This window comes from Scyliorhinus canicula, chromosome 18 (genome assembly GCF_902713615.1).
Source record: "Scyliorhinus canicula chromosome 18, sScyCan1.1, whole genome shotgun sequence".
NCBI classification, from domain to species: Eukaryota; Metazoa; Chordata; class Chondrichthyes; order Carcharhiniformes; family Scyliorhinidae; genus Scyliorhinus; species Scyliorhinus canicula.
In genome coordinates this window covers 11,819,969-11,835,194 of record NC_052163.1, presented here as the reverse complement: position 1 = coordinate 11,835,194, position 15,226 = coordinate 11,819,969, and the positions used below count along the sequence as shown (strand labels likewise).

The window sequence follows — 15,226 nt, the reverse complement described above, 5'->3', positions numbered from 1 at the left end:
TTTTAAAAATGCGTACTTGAATATTCAATTTGGCAAAAGCAAAATACTGCAGCTGCAGGAAAACTGTAATAAAGGTGGTAAATACTGGAAATCAGTGAGTGGACCAGGCAGCATCTGTGGAGCGAGAAGCAGAGGTAATGTTCTTCCGGTCCGCGCTGGGGTTGGATAATCGCTGGTGATAGGGGAAATTCCCGCTACGTCACTCTGGCGCCGGGACGCAATTCTCCGGAGAATCAGCGGCAATCACGCCCGGTCGATGCGCCGCCGGTCGAGGGCCGCTGAAAGAGGCCCCCCCCCCCACCCAGCGGCCAGCCGAATTCCCAACCTGGTACCACCCGACGGGAACTCGGACCCGTGGTCGCGGTGGCCATCCTGGTGGGGGGGACGGGGGGCATCAGATTCCGGGGGGGGGGAGCCTCCACGGCATCCAGGCCCGCCATCTGGAGGGGGCCTACCTCCTTCCGCGCGGGCCCGCTGTACGGCTCCGCCATGTTGCGCGTTGCCAACGCGGAAACCGCCACCACGTGCATGCACCGGCGCGGAGATTAAAAAAAAATTAATTTAGAGTTCCCAATTATTTTTTCCAATTAAGGGGCAATTTAGCGTGGCCAATCCACCTACCCTGCACATCTTTGGGTTGTGGGGGTGAAACCCACGCAGACACGGGGAGAATGTGTAAACTCCACACAGACAGTGACCCAGAGCCAGGATTCGAACCGGGGTCCTCACCGCCATTGGCAGCAATGCTAACCACTGTGCCACCGTGCTGCCCCTACGCCGGCGCGGAGATGGCCGTCACGCACATGTGTGGACCCACGCCGGCATTGCAGGGCCCCGTATTGGCACCGGAGCAGCGTGGAACCATGCTGGCCCCTTGAGGGCCGCTGAATCGCTGGGCCAGGAGGCCCGTTGATGTCAGCGTGAAACACTCCGGTGTTTACGTCGGAGTCAATACTTGGCCAGGATTTCGGAGAATACTCCTGAATGCCTGGAAGTTGATGTCGATAACACACCACACTGAGCTACATGAATTGGTAGCAGTTAATGTATGCTCGTTCCTTTTAATGTGAACTGACTTGAGAATTCTCCCTGTGCAGAGACAGAAGAACACCTACTCCATGTACCCAAAGACTGACCCAACACCTGTCACCTCTTCAGCCCCACCAGTCAGCAGCCTGTATTCATCCCCTGTGGTAAGAGTTCATTGGTAGTTTTTAAATGTTATTTATTGATTTCATGGGAGAGTTGGCATTGCTGTGTGTATATGATGCTTCCCCCCCCCCCCCACACACACACACACACACGCGCGCGCGCACCCCGCCACTTAGTTGGTGAATAGAAAAGAACCTGGTGCTATTCTTGCTGAATAGAGAAAAGGAATTGTTTTTATTAAGTGTCCTCCACAACATCAGAATGTGCTTTCCAACCAGCAGTGTCGTCGCTGCTGTAATAGTTGGCAGCTATTTTGTGCGCAGGAACAGGAAGTTTGCACAAGTGGCATTGAAATACGTGATCAGTTCATCTATTTTAGTGCTGATTGTACCCTTGCTTGATGCCCATGAGAGTCCGCTTCTAACTGGAGTTACAGGTTGCCTAGGAGAGAGGAGCAATAACCATGGCCCTGAAGCAGCAAGTCAGCTGTTAACGTCTACAGTAAGAGAGGTTGGCTACAGCACAGAGACCTGGAATCGCACGGGTTACATGATACATTTGCCCATTGAGTGCTCATGGCAGCTCCCACAACTGGAAACATTTTCAAACCACCCCACTTGTGTATAATCTGACTGGGTTATGAGAGTAAATGCTGTCATTATTGTTGAGAGAAAGGGTTGGTGCTGTTGAATGTACGATGCTAAGAACTGGAACATGATCTTGTATTTTTCCCTTACAGAACTCTTCTGCCCCGACAGCTGAGGAGATTGATCCCGAGGTGAAGAGCAATCTGTGTTAATGACTCGTTAAAAATAAATTTAGTGGTTTTCAAATGTCGAGAAATAACGAGACAAGCGTCCTTATTTCTCGAACTTTGTTTTTTTTAAAGCTGGCTCGATACCTGAATCGCAACTACTGGGAGAAGAAACAGGAGGAGGTTCGAAAGAGTCCCACTCCCTCTGCCCCAGTCTCTGTGGTGGAGTCTGTCTCACAGCCCATTGAGACTCACACAGCTCCTGTCACAGTAGTGGAGGTAAATGGGTGGTGAAAGGACTTTTTGTTAATTGGCTAGAAAAAAAAAACATACAAAATTAACTGCTTCACCTTCTATATAATGGCCTCAGACTTAGTATTTGTTTTTGTTTTGCGGTTTCAGCAGCAGTATCAGAACGGAGAGTCTGAGGAGAACCATGACCAGTTCCTGAAGGCACTGCAGAACTCAGTGGTAACATTTGTGAACCGGATGAAGAGCAATCACATACGCGGCCGCAGCATCACCAACGACACTGCCGTGCTGTCCTTATTCCAGTCCATCAACAACATGCACCCTCAGCTCCTGGAGCTCCTGAATCAGCTCGATGAGAAGCGCTGTGAGTACTTTGAGCTCACTAGCACTTGTTGAGGCAGATATTACGACTCCATTTTGAGGGAAAGCACGCTAACGTGGGAGAAAAAAGTAGAAGAGTTTGTTGATGGGCTGAAATCAGGTAGTGTGGGAGGAACATTGTGTACAGGGTAAACTATAAGACCTGCTGGGCTGAATGGCGTGCTTCACTCCGCTGGGGCTTCCACCCATCCGTCATCCAGGAGTTTGTTGGTGTGTGTTGACACAGGCCCGGTAACAGCCTGTCTGGTCCTGTACCTTGGCTTTGGTATCTCACAGTGGCAGGAAAGAGGCGAAAGCTAAATGTAGGCTACCAAAGAATGTGGAATTCTCAATGGTTATCCCCTGGCTTGAGTCCTAATATCTACGGTAGCTTCCTCAGTCCGGTTCTATGCTCGCAAAACTCACAATTAAATAGTGAGTGCTTTAGCCAGCTGCTACTCCAGTCAGTTTCACCTGGCATGCCCTCTTCCACCCTCCCGTTCACATTGTATGTTGTGTGGAAGCCCAGTCGGCTCTTGCACTCGCAAATAACGCTCTTAACAGCCGGGGAGACACTTTTGCGATGTTAATCGAGAGTGTATTATAATGAGCGTTGGAACTGAACAGGAAGTGTTTGGCAGCAATATTGGGCAGTCAACCCTGACTGTGGGGCTTGAATAGAAGAGCAAGTTGGGAATTGACAGTCATTTTAAAAAGTCCGGTTTTAAATTCCAGAACTCTAGCTCAGTAGTCATTAACTCTGCAGCAGTACCTAAACTCTCTAAGATATTTGTTAAAAGAACTGTGGGGGAGAGGAGAATTGGCCTTTTTTCCGCAGCCAGTTTTTACACTGCCTGAAAGGGTGATTGAAACTGACCCAACAGTAACTTTCAGGCGGGAATCAGCCAGACATAAAAGGTGAAAAATTGCAGAGCTGTTGAGGAATGAGAAATTGAGGGGTACAAATCGGATAACTTTCAAAAGAGCTGGCACAGTCACGATGGATTGAATGGTCTCCTGTGATCTATGGACTCCCAAGAGCAGTACTTTATTGGGATAGACACTAAAGTCACATGTCTGACCACACAGGGACTTGTAAAATCCTTTGTTTAAAGTGTCGTATTGACGGATTGTTGGGGAACCAAATGATCAAAGAGGATGGTTTCATTTTTTTTTTGTTGTATTTCAGTGTACTACGAAGGTCTACAGGACAAGCTGGCCCAGATCCGAGATGCAAGAGGAGCACTGAACGCTCTGCGCGAGGAACACTGCGAGAAGCTGCGGCGAGCAGCCGAGGAAGCGGAACGCCAGCGGCAGATCCAGTTAGCGCAGAAGCTAGAGATCATGAGACAAAAGAAGCAGGTGTGTGTGTGTGGGAATGGGAAGCAGGTGTGTGTGGGAATGGGAAGCAGGTGTGTGTGGGAATGGGAAGCGGGTGTGTGTGGGAATGGGAAGCGGGTGTGTGTGGGAATGGGAAGCAGGTGTGTGTGGGAATGGGAAGCAGGTGTGTGTGGGAATGGGAAGTAAGTGTGTGTGGGAATGGGAAGTAAGTGTGTGTGGAAATGGGAAGCAGGTGTGTGGAAATGGGAAGCAGGTGTGTGTGGGAATGGGAAGTAGGTGTGTGTGGGAATGGGAAGTAAGTGTGTGTGGAAATGGGAAGCAGGTGTGTGTGGGAATGGGAAGTAGGTGTGTGTGGGAATGGGAAGCAGGTGTGTGTGGAAATGGGAAGTAGGTGTGTGTGGGAATGGGAAGTAGGTGTGTGTGGGAATGGGAAGTAGGTGTGTGTGGGAATAGGAAGCAGGTGTGTGTGGGAATGGGAAGCAGGTGTGTGTGAGAATGGGAAGCAGGTGTGTGGGAATGGGAAGCAGGTGTGTGGGAATGGGAAGCAGGTGTGTGGGAATGGGAAGCAGGTGTGTGTGGGAATGGGAAGCAGGTGTGTGTGGGAATGGGAAGCGGATGTGTGGGTGGGAATGGGAAGCGGGTGTGTGTGGGAATGGGAAGCGGGTGTGTGTGGGAATGGGAAGCAGGTGTGTGTGTGGGAATGGGAAGCAGGTGTGTGTGGGAATGGGAAGCAGGTGTGTGTGGGAATGGGAAGCAGGTGTGTGGGGGAATGGGAAGCGGGTGTGGGAATGGGAAGCAGGTGTGTGGGAATGGGAAGCAGGTGTGTGTGGAAATGGGAAGCAGGTGTGTGTGTGGGAATGGGAAGCAGGTGTGTGGGAATGGGAAGCAGGTGTGTGTGTGGGAATGGGAAGCGGGTGTGTGTGGGAATGGGAAGCGGGGTGTGTGTGGGAATGGGAAGCGGGTGTGTGTGGGAATGGGAAGCAGATGTGTGTGTGGGAATGGGAAGCATATGTGTGTGTGGGAATGGGAAGCATATGTGTGTGTGGGAATGGGAAGCAGGTGTGTGGGAATGGGAAGCAGGTGTGTGGGAATGGGAAGCAGGTGTGTGGGAATGGGAAGCAGGTGTGTGGGAATGGGAAGCAGGTGTGTGTGTGTGGGAATGGGAAGCAGGTGTGTGTGTGGGAATGGGAAGCAGGTGTGTGTGTGGGAATGGGAAGCGGGTGTGTGTGGGAATGGGAAGCGGGTGTGTGTGGGAATGGGAAGCGGGTGTGTGTAGGAATGTGAAGCGGGTGTGTGTGGGAATGGGAAGCAGATGTGTGTGTGGGAATGGGAAGCAAATGTGTGTGTGGGAATGGGAAGCAGGTGTGTGGGAATGGGAAGCAGGTGTGTGGGAATGGGAAGCAGGTGTGTGTGTGTGGGAATGGGAAGCAGGTGTGTGTGGGAATGGGAAGCAGGTGTGGGTGGGAATGGGAAGCGGGTGTGGGTGGGAATGGGAAGCAGGTGTGGGTGGGAATGGGAAGCAGATGTGTGTGGGAATGGGAAGCAGGTGTGGGAATGGGAGGCAGGTGTGTGGGAATGGGAGGCAGGTGTGGGAATGGGAGGCAGGTGTGTGGGAATGGGAAGCAGGTGTGGGAATGGGAGGCAGGTGTGTGTGGGAATGGGAGGCAGGTGTGTGTGGGATTGGGAGGCAGGTGTGTGGGAATGGGAGGCAGGTTGTGTGTGGGAATGGGAGGCAGGGTTTATTGGGTTACGGGGAAAGGGTGGAAGTGAGAGCTTAAGTGGGTCGGTGCGGACTCGATGGGCCGAATGGCCTCCTTCTGCACTGTATGTTCTATGTACACCAGCGCCTCCCCTAAACTCTCCCTGTTATTCTGCTCCAGTCCATGTTCCCTGCTGGTAGTGGTATGCATTTCCCAGTAATACGAGGTGTCTTGTTAAGTCTTGGTTCAGTCTTGAAGTTACTGGGATTTGAACCGTTTGCTTAATTGTGTTTTAGGAGTATCTTGAGATGCAGCGTCAGCTGGCCATTCAGAGGCTGCAGGAACAGGAGAAGGAACGGCAAATGCGCCTGGAGCAGCAAAAGCAAACCATTCAGATGCGAGCGCAGATGCCAGCCTTCCCACTGCCGTACGCACAGGTTAGAGTTAAATAAGAGTGGGTGCATGTCTGCGTGGGTTTCGCCCCCACAACCCAAAAATGTGCAGAATAGGTGGATTGGCCACGCTAAATTGCCCCTTAATTGGAAAAAATAATTGGCTAATCTAAATTTATAAAAAAAAAAATAAAAAAAAAAAAAAAAAAAAAAAAAAATAAGAGTGGGTGCCTGGGAGAGGAGAGCGTGGCTGTAACGCCGATAGGGGAGGGAATGCCCTGAAAGTGGCAGCCGAGCTCCATCAAGGCCATAAATTTGCAGATTGTTTTGCAGATACGCACAGTTGATTGATGTGGTGCAGGTTTCCTTTCTTGATTTTGTTTTTCATATCATTGATATATTTGCAGTAGTTTAAGTTGTAATCCATTGAAGGATTTGTTTTGTGTCTGGGTGGTGGGTGGGGGGGATTGTAGAGAGAGCAGGGTAGTGTTTATCACTGACACAAGTAGCTCAGTGCCCTGCTGTTTGCAGTCTGTTCTGGCCAGGCTTGGCTTCGCCCAAGGGCAGCGCGGTAGCACAGTGGTTAGCACTGTGGCTTCGCAGCTCCAGTGTCCCAGGTTCGATTCCCCACTGGGTGACTGTCTTTGCGGAGTCTGCACGTTCTCCCTGTGTCTGCGTGGGTTTCCTCCGGGTGCCTCCCACAGTGCAAAGATGTGCAGGTTAGGTGGATTGGCCGTGATAAATTGCCTTTAGTGACCAAAAAGGTTAGGAGGGGTTATTGGGTTACGGGGATAGGGTGGAAGTGAGGGCTTAAGTGGGTCGGTGCAGACTCGATGGGCAGAGTGGCCTCCTTCTGCACTGTATGTTCTATGTTTCCCTGCATCTTATCTACAATCATTCCTGCGCACAATGATTGACAAACCGGTTCCAAAGTTCAGAGAAATGACTGTTTGATGGGGCTTGATATGTATTAACAAGAAACGTGCGAGGGGAATTTAATTTAATCCCTGGGTCCAGGTTCCATTTTCAAACTGCTCCCAAGTTTACAATTGTAGGTTGGCACCTGATTCTATAACTCCCTGGTGTGTTTTGGTGTTTTTGTAGATCACACCGTTTTTTTTAACTGCTTGATAATTCATTTTCAGAACAAAAATATGTTTGTAGTTGTCCATTTGTCCTCCGTAGTGTGCATCCCTTGTTAGGAGTGCTCTATTCTTCAGAGTTTCCTAGTGGTGGTGCACCGTGTATGACTGTGGACTGAGGGCACCTCTGAAACCGCCATAGGATTGACCTGCTGATTAATTGTGTGGTACTTACAAAGCTGAATCACAGCATCAGATGTTTAACTTAATTGATCTTGACACTCCTGTTTCATCTGAATTTCTCCTTCTGCCTAGCTCCAATCCATGCCTCCTGCTAGTGGTGTTATGTATCAGCCTGCAGGACCAACCAGCTACCCCGGCACATTCAGCCCCTCGGGCTCAGTGGAAGGATCTCCTATGCACTCTGTGTACATGAATCAGGCGGGTCAGCCGGGCACCGGACCATATCCCTCCATGCCAGTCTCTGGAGCAGGTGAGAAACCCCCCCCCCCCCCCCGCTCTCCTCCTCTCTTTCCCCCCCCCCCCCCCCCCCCCCCCCCCCATCCACTGATTGGAATTAAAATTCCACAAATAAATCTAGAATTTAGAGCTAGTCTCCGGATTGGTGACCAAGACAGCTATCAGCAACAAGTGCTGGCCTGGGGGGGGGGGGGGGGGGGGGGGGGTGTTGCACAGTGGTTAGCACCGCTGCCTCAGTGCTGAGGTCCTGGGTTTGATCCCAGGCCCAGCTCACTGTCCGTGTGGAGTTTGCACATTCTCCCTGTGTCTGCGTGGCTTTCACCCCCACAACCCAAAGATGTGCAGGGTAGGTGGATTGGCCACACTAAATTGCCCCTTAATTGGGGAAAAAAAGAATTGGGTATTCTAAATTTAAAAAACCCCAAAATCGTTAAAAAAACAATTGCTGCCCTTGCCAGTCACACCCACATCAAATGAAATAATAAATGAAAAAACAACAGTAATAAACAGAAAAACATTTTAAACACGGCTACTGGCTGTAGGTTTGCATTCTACACTTGTGCTGAATATATCCGCATATGCTTGAATTACCCGGAATGATCAAATTGTCGACAAACTTGGATTTGGCATCAGTAGATACCAGAAGACCAGAGATGCTGATAACTCAAATTGATGGGGTGCTGCCAGTGTTCCAGAGCGTGCAATTCACACATTCCCATCGGTGAAATCTGTGATCTCTGTCTGGACTGGGACGGCTATTGTTTCTCTGTCTGGACTGGGAAGGCTATTGTTTCCCTGTCTGGACTGGGGGGGGCTATTGTTTCTCTGTCTGGACTGGGGCGGCTATTGTTTCTCTGTCTGGACTGGCACGGCTATTGTTTCTCTGTCTGGACTGGGACGGCTATCGTTTCCCTGTCTGGACTGGGACGGCTATCGTTTCCCTGTCTGGACTGGGACGGCTATCGTTTCCCTGTCTGGACTGGGACGGCTATCGTTTCTCTGTCTGGACTGGGACGGCTATTGTTTCTCTGTCTGGACTGGCACGGCTATTGTTTCTCTGTCTGGACTGGGGCGGCTATTGTTTCTCTGTCTGGGCTGGGACGGCTATTGTTTCTCTGTCTGGACTGGCACGGCTATTGTTTCTCTGTCTGGACTGGCACGGCTATTGTTTCTCTGTCTGGACTGGGCCGGCTATTGTTTCCCTGTCTGGACTGGGGCGGCTATTGTTTCTCTGTCTGGGCTGGGACGGCTATTGTTTCTCTGTCTGGGCTGGGACGGCTATTGTTTCTCTGTCTGGACTGGGACGGCTATTGTTTCCCTGTCTGGACTGGGACGGCTATTGTTTCCCTGTCTGGACTGGGACGGCTATTGTTTCTCTGTCTGGACTGGGACGGCTATTGTTTCTCTGTCTGGACTGGGGAGGCTATTGTTTCTCTGTCTGGACTGGGGTGGCTATTGTTTCTCTGTCTGGACTGGGGCGGCTATTGTTTCTCTGTCTGGACTGGGGTGGCTATTGTTTCTCTGTCTGGACTGGGGTGGCTATTGTTTCCGTGTCTGGACTGGGACTGCTATTGTTTCTGATGATGAGCAACTGTGACCCTTGTGTTTTATTGTAAATTAGTTGCATCGTTACTGAAGAGAGATCGCTTCCATCCCAAAATGTGTTAGCAAACAAAATTCACCATCAAGTCTCATTAGGAACTAGTGACCAATAGCTTCCTCAAGGATGTTAGTTTTATGGAGCTTCTGAAAGGGGAGAGAGAAATGAAAAAATGGAGAGGTTTATTGACGGAATTCCAGAGTAGAAGCAGCTGATGGCACTGTCAAAGGATATCGGAGATGTCCGAGACCAGAAATGGAGGGTTGTGGACACGGGATGAGAGGTAGGAGTGGGGGAGGCCATGAACGCATCTGAAAATAAGGATTAGAGTTTTAAAATCAGGGACTTGCCAGACTGGTATATAATTCAGAATGTTGGGACGTGTCTGCCAATGTAGGTTGTATACTGTGGCTAAATAGTTGTATCTTTGTTATTTATTCAGAGCCAGTGCATACAGATCAGTTCAGGCAATTTAATTACTCCACATTCAGGCTCCTTAATCTCTGGGGTAGCACATGTGGATGCTTGTTCTCTTGCTAAATATCTTGTGTGCAATCATACAATTCATGTGCACCTCAGATCCCAACATGGTGAATCCTTACATGTACCAGCCAGCAGCTCCTACCAGTCAGTCCACCCAGCAAGGCCAGGGAGTGCCCACAACAAACACCGGATATTCAAACTACCAACCAACTCCTGCACAGAATTACCAGGTAAGTCTCACCCTAATCTTCTCTGGCCTGGACCCCAGTTTTTCTTTAACTATGGTGTTATATGATGTTGAGCTTATTTTTGGTGTTAGATTAAAGCAGCAGTTTTGACTCTGTTTCACTCCGTGGCTTTGGTCCTAACTTTCCCAACTATATGTCAGTTTCTCTCAACCAACCCAAAGACTGCCCCTTCCTCACGTTTCTACACAGCTGTATCTGTCTCATTTTCAACCTCTCCATGTCACTCGCTCATCGCACACTTTTTCTCTTGATGCATGTCCCTTGCTCTCTTCTCCACCCCCATTGACTCCTGCTTTCCTCCACTTATACTGCCTGTTTCAATGCCATTCCCTGCTGCCATCTCCTGGAGTTGTGTAGAGAAGATTCACACTAGGGGACATCCGGTGCTGGCCATGGAGTGGTCGCACACAGGGCAGCTCCGGCTCGAAGGCTTTGCCCCCCCCCCCCAAATGGCATGTCTACTGGTTACGAGACCCAGCGGAAAAAGGTTAAAGATCTGGCCATGGAACTGGAGGAGACCTGTGGCGCAGTAACAGTTGAGAAGATGGTGGAGGAGAGAGGGTTGTCGCAAGTTGGAAAACCCCAGGTGGAGCAATTGATGGTTTTATTAGAGAGGTGTTCCACCAGCAGCGAAAGGCGATGTACAAGGATCGGGCGAAGGCCATCGAAGGAGCGGTAACGGCCTTGAAAGGATTGATGGAGAGAGTCGAGAAGTGTCTGGAAGCACAGGGGCCGCAGATCCAGGCGATGGAGAAGGAGATGTCCGATCGCAGTGATCAGGTGGTGGTGTTGGAGGCGGAGGTGGGGCCCCGAGGGGACCCTCGCAGATCGCTAAGGGCAAGGGTGGAGAAGCAAGAGAAATCCAGAAGGCAGATCCTGCTTATCATGGGCTTGCCTGAGGGTGTGGAAGGCACGAGTGCCATGAGACGCGTTTCAAGGATGCTGACGGGGCTGTTGGTGGAGGGGGTGCTGGACAAGGCCCCAGAGGTGGACAGGGCGCACAAGTCCCTAAGGCAGAAGCCAAGAGCGGGGGAGCCACCACGGGCGGTGACAGTGAGTCTCCATAGGTTTGTGGAGAAGGAGAAAATCCTGGGGTGAGCCAGGGAGAAACCGAATTGCGAATGGGAGGGGAACAGGGTCCGTCAGGACATTGGAGCGGAGCTGGTGTAAATTCAGCGCCCGATTCAACAAGGCCGAAGCGGTTTTATACCGGAGGCTGATCCAGTTTGGGGGACTGTACCCAGTGAAACTGTGAAGGTCGGGAGTAGCATTTTGAAACCCCAAAGGAGGCCAATGACTTGATAACAGATCATAAACTGGGGGAAGAACTGAATGTTGATGGGAATTGGAGGAGCTGGAACCACAGAGATCGGAAGGTGTGGGTGTTGTGGGGCCTTTTTCTCGGGTGGGGTGATTTTGCCGTTATGATTGTTTGTGAAGAGGGCGGCGCATTGGTTAGCACTGCTGCCTCACGGCGCCCAGGACCCGGGTTCAGTCCCGGCCCCGGGTCACTATGTGTGGACTTTGCACATTCTCCCTGTGTCTGTGTGGGTCTCACCCCCACAACCCAAAGATGTGCAGGGTAGGTGGACTGGCCATGCTAAATTGCCCCTTAATTTGAAAATTTCCCAACTATATGTCAGTTTCTCTCCTTAACCACCCAAAGACTGCCCCTTCCTCACGTTTCTACCCAGCTGTATCTGTCTCATTTTCAACCTCTCCATGTCACTCCTGTCTCCTCTCTCTCTCTCTCTCTCTCTCTCTCTCTCTCTCTCTTCTCCACTCCCCCCCCCCCATGCTGTTTGTGGTATATTTCTTTTTGGAGGAGGTGGGAACCATGGGTTTAAGCTGGGGGAGATGGATGGCATCTTAGGAGGTGGGGCTTGTGAGGGCGAGGGATCTATATCTGGAAGAGAGGGTTGCCAGTCTGGAAGAACATAAGAACTAGGAGCAGGAATAGGCCATCTGGCCCCTCGAGCCTGCTCCGCCATTCATTGAGATCATGGCTGATCTTTTGTGGACTCAGTTCCACTTTCCGGCCTGAACACCATAACCCTTAATCCCTTTATTCTTCAGAAAACTATCTATCTTTATCTTAAAAGCATTTAATGAAGGAGCCTCAACTGCTTCACTGGGCAAGGAATTCCATAGATTGCATTCCTAGCTTTGACAGAGTCACCCAGACTCGAAACATTAGCTTCCTTCTCTCTGCACAGGTGCTGTCAGACCTGTTGAGATTGTCCAGTATTTTCTGTTTTTGTTGCATTCCTTGGGGAGTTTGGGTTAGGTCAGCGTGGTTACTAACTCCACGCGGACAGCTGATTGGACCTACCTGGTCCTCCGCAGTCTGTGTTAGAGAGGGGAAATCAGCCACCTGAACCCCATCCCGATCCCCCTGCTGGAATCTCTGGCTGAGGAGCACAGGATCAGACTTGCTTAGGTGTCTTTCTCCCTGATAGTCAAGTACCAGTAAATATTCGCCACCAGGCTCCCACGACAAACACGCGAACCTTCTATTTGCAGAGCCAAGGGAGTAGAAAGCTCATTACTTGTGTTGTGCCGGTGTGTGTGTGTGTGTGTGTGTGCGCACGCGCGCAGGGGGCTATTCTGCCTCTGGACTGTGTGTGTGTGTATCTGGACACTTTCCAATTCTGTATCAGCTCATTGTGAATCTTCCATTGCAGAATGTGGTTTCGCAGGCACAGAGCGGAACTCTTCCCCAGCCGCCTCAGTCAGCTGGATTGGGATACATGGGTTCCCAGACTGTTGCCATGGGTTACCAGCCATATAACATGCAGGTAGGCACTACTGCAGCTATCCTTCCTCATCATTGAGCTGTGCTGAATACCAAATACCTAACGTTTGCCGTTGCCAAATGGATTGTCTTGAGGTCAGAGATATCCCCAATAAAACTGATCATAATCCTTCCGAGATTCAACACAACCCCATCCTGAAAGACATGAAAAGAATTAGTCCTCCGAAATCTGGATATGATCAAGTATTTGTCCGCGTTTTATTTCGAAAAAGGATTTGGTTTTGTTGAGTATATTTTAAAGGGGCTAATTGTTAACTAACTCCGACACATCACACTTGCACATTGTTGAGTAGAACCAGAGAAGTGAATGTTTGGCTTTTTCCTCTGCTCTATAATATAGAGGCCTGTATTTACAGTGTATTTAAACGGTAAAGGCCTGCATTTAGTGTATTTATAATATGGGGGCCTGTATTTACAGTGTATTTATAATAATCTGGGAGCCAGTATTTCTCAGTGTATTTATAATATAGAGGCCTGTATTTACAGTGTATATATGATTCAGGGCTTGTATTTACAGTGTATATATGATTCAGGGCCTGTATTTACAGTGTATATATGATTCAGGGCCAGTATTTACAGTGTATATAATATGGGGGCCTGTATTTACAGTATTTATAATATGGGGGCCTGTATTTAGTGTTTTCTATAATATGGGGGCCTGTATTTACAGTATATATGATTCAGGGCCTGTATTTACAGTGTATATATGATTCAGGGCCTGTATTTACAGTGTATTTATAATATGGGGGGATGTATTTAGTGTTTTCTATAATATGGGAGCCTGTATTTAGTGTTTTCTATAATATGGGGGCCTGTATTTACAGTGTATATATGATTGAGGGCCTGTATTTACAGTGTATATATGATTGAGGGCCTGTATTTACAGTGTATATATGATTCAGGGCCTGTATTTACAGTGTATTTATAATATGGGGGCCTGTATTTAGTGTTTTCTATAATATGGGGGCCTGTATTTACAGTGTTTTCTATAATATGGGGGCCTGTATTTAGTGTTTTTATAATATGGGGGCCTGTATTTAGTGTTTTTATAATATGGGGGGCTGTATTTAGTGTTTTTATAATATGGGGGGCTGTATTTGGTGTTTTTATAATATGGGGGCCTGTATTTAGTGTTTTTATAATATGGGGGGCTGTATTTGGTGTTTTTATAATATGGGGGCCTGTATTTAGTGTTTTTATAATATGGGGGGCTGTATTTACAGTGTTTTCTATAATATGGGGGCCTGTATTTAGTGTTTTCTATAATATGGGGGGCTGTATTTAGTGTTTTCTATAATATGGGGGGCTGTATTTACAGTGAACATGCAGCTTGGTATTTTACTCAGTCTGCTCCCCTGTGCTTTGGCATCCAAGCTTTGTAATATACAATAAGCAACTCTGTTGCTCTCCTACAGAATATGATGTCTACCCTCCCAGCTCAGGACCCCGCCATGAGCAATTTACCTCCGCAGCAGTCTTACCTTCCAGCACAGCAACCTATGTATCAGCAGGTAAGTGGAGGGCCGGGATGTGTGCAGCAACCCAGGTTTGGGCAGTGCCAACCCAACAATCACTGTTTTACGACGGTACATTTGTACCCAGGGGGGGGTGTTGCTGTTGTATGGTGCACTAGCTGTCTGTCTCGGAGCTCATCGAATGAATCATGTGGGAAAACAGAAAACATCTCTTTGATAGAGCACGGAGTTCTTTCCTGTTACTGGGGCAAAACGGCATTTCAAACTCTCAGCCTTTGCTATATGTGACCTGGCAGCGCTTGATGCCAACGCTGTGCTTGCATAATGAATATTCCATTTCCCCAGCACTTCCTGTACCAGGCTCCCCGGACAGGCGCCGGAATGTGGCGACTAGGGGCTTTTCACAATAACTTAATTGAAGCCTACTCATGACAATAAGCGATTCATTTTAATTTCAACAGTCCTTGCCTCAAAAATCCAAAAATGGGTAAAAGAGAGAGGCTGTGTTGTCAGTTCATTGTGTAACTATCTGACCTCCTGTTGCTGCGGCTTCAGGACCTGCTTTGTAAATCTTACTGGCCAAGTTCCATTTGGAATGCGAGCTGCAAATGCCTGGCAAGTGAGAGCGAGGGAGGGCGTAAGGGGCCTCATCTCGGGGGCGGTGGGGGGGGGGGGGGGGGGGGGGGGGGGGGGAAGACAAACGGCTTTCATTTCTATCCCATTCTCACTTCCCAGAAGTCCCCGGAGAGCTTTACAGCAAATTAAGTACTTTTGAAATGCAGTCAGAATTGTAGAGATTGCACAGTAGCCAGTTCGTGTACATCAAACTCTCACAAACAGCATTGTGAAAACCATCCAGTAATCTCTCTTTTTTCAATGATGCTGGTTAAGGAATGTATATTGGTTGGATTGCTGGGAATAGCTCCCCTGCTTGTCTTTCATTCGTGTCGAGGGTTCTATATCTACCTGAAAGTGGTTAGCACTGCTGCCTCACAGGGCCAGGGTTCCGGATCCAATTCCAACCTCGGGTGACTGCGTGGAGTTTGCACGTTCTCCCCGTGTCTGCGTGGGTTTCCTCCGGTTTGCTCAAAA

The 15,226-nt window shown here is 49.2% G+C and overlaps 1 protein-coding gene across 6 annotated transcripts in view; it reads left to right on the top strand.

Moving 5' to 3' along the window:
- Nucleotides 1–15,226, top strand: part of hgs (hepatocyte growth factor-regulated tyrosine kinase substrate) — a 39,554-nt gene that overhangs the window by 21,078 nt on the left and 3,250 nt on the right. For 4 of the 6 annotated variants that reach the window (XM_038777007.1, XM_038777013.1, XM_038777011.1 and 1 more), the window contains 10 exons: nt 1,098–1,193; nt 1,892–1,930; nt 2,042–2,185; nt 2,309–2,522; nt 3,708–3,880; nt 5,856–5,996; nt 7,349–7,526; nt 9,693–9,826; nt 12,529–12,642; nt 14,075–14,170. In XM_038777007.1, coding sequence (XP_038632935.1) covers nt 1,098–1,193; nt 1,892–1,930; nt 2,042–2,185; nt 2,309–2,522; nt 3,708–3,880; nt 5,856–5,996; nt 7,349–7,526; nt 9,693–9,826; nt 12,529–12,642; nt 14,075–14,170 — 1,329 coding nt within the window. The remainder of the gene's footprint in view (nt 1–1,097; nt 1,194–1,891; nt 1,931–2,041; nt 2,186–2,308; nt 2,523–3,707; nt 3,881–5,855; nt 5,997–7,348; nt 7,527–9,692; nt 9,827–12,528; nt 12,643–14,074; nt 14,171–15,226) is intronic. The other 2 variants (XM_038777010.1, XM_038777012.1) reach the window with 1 other exon arrangement.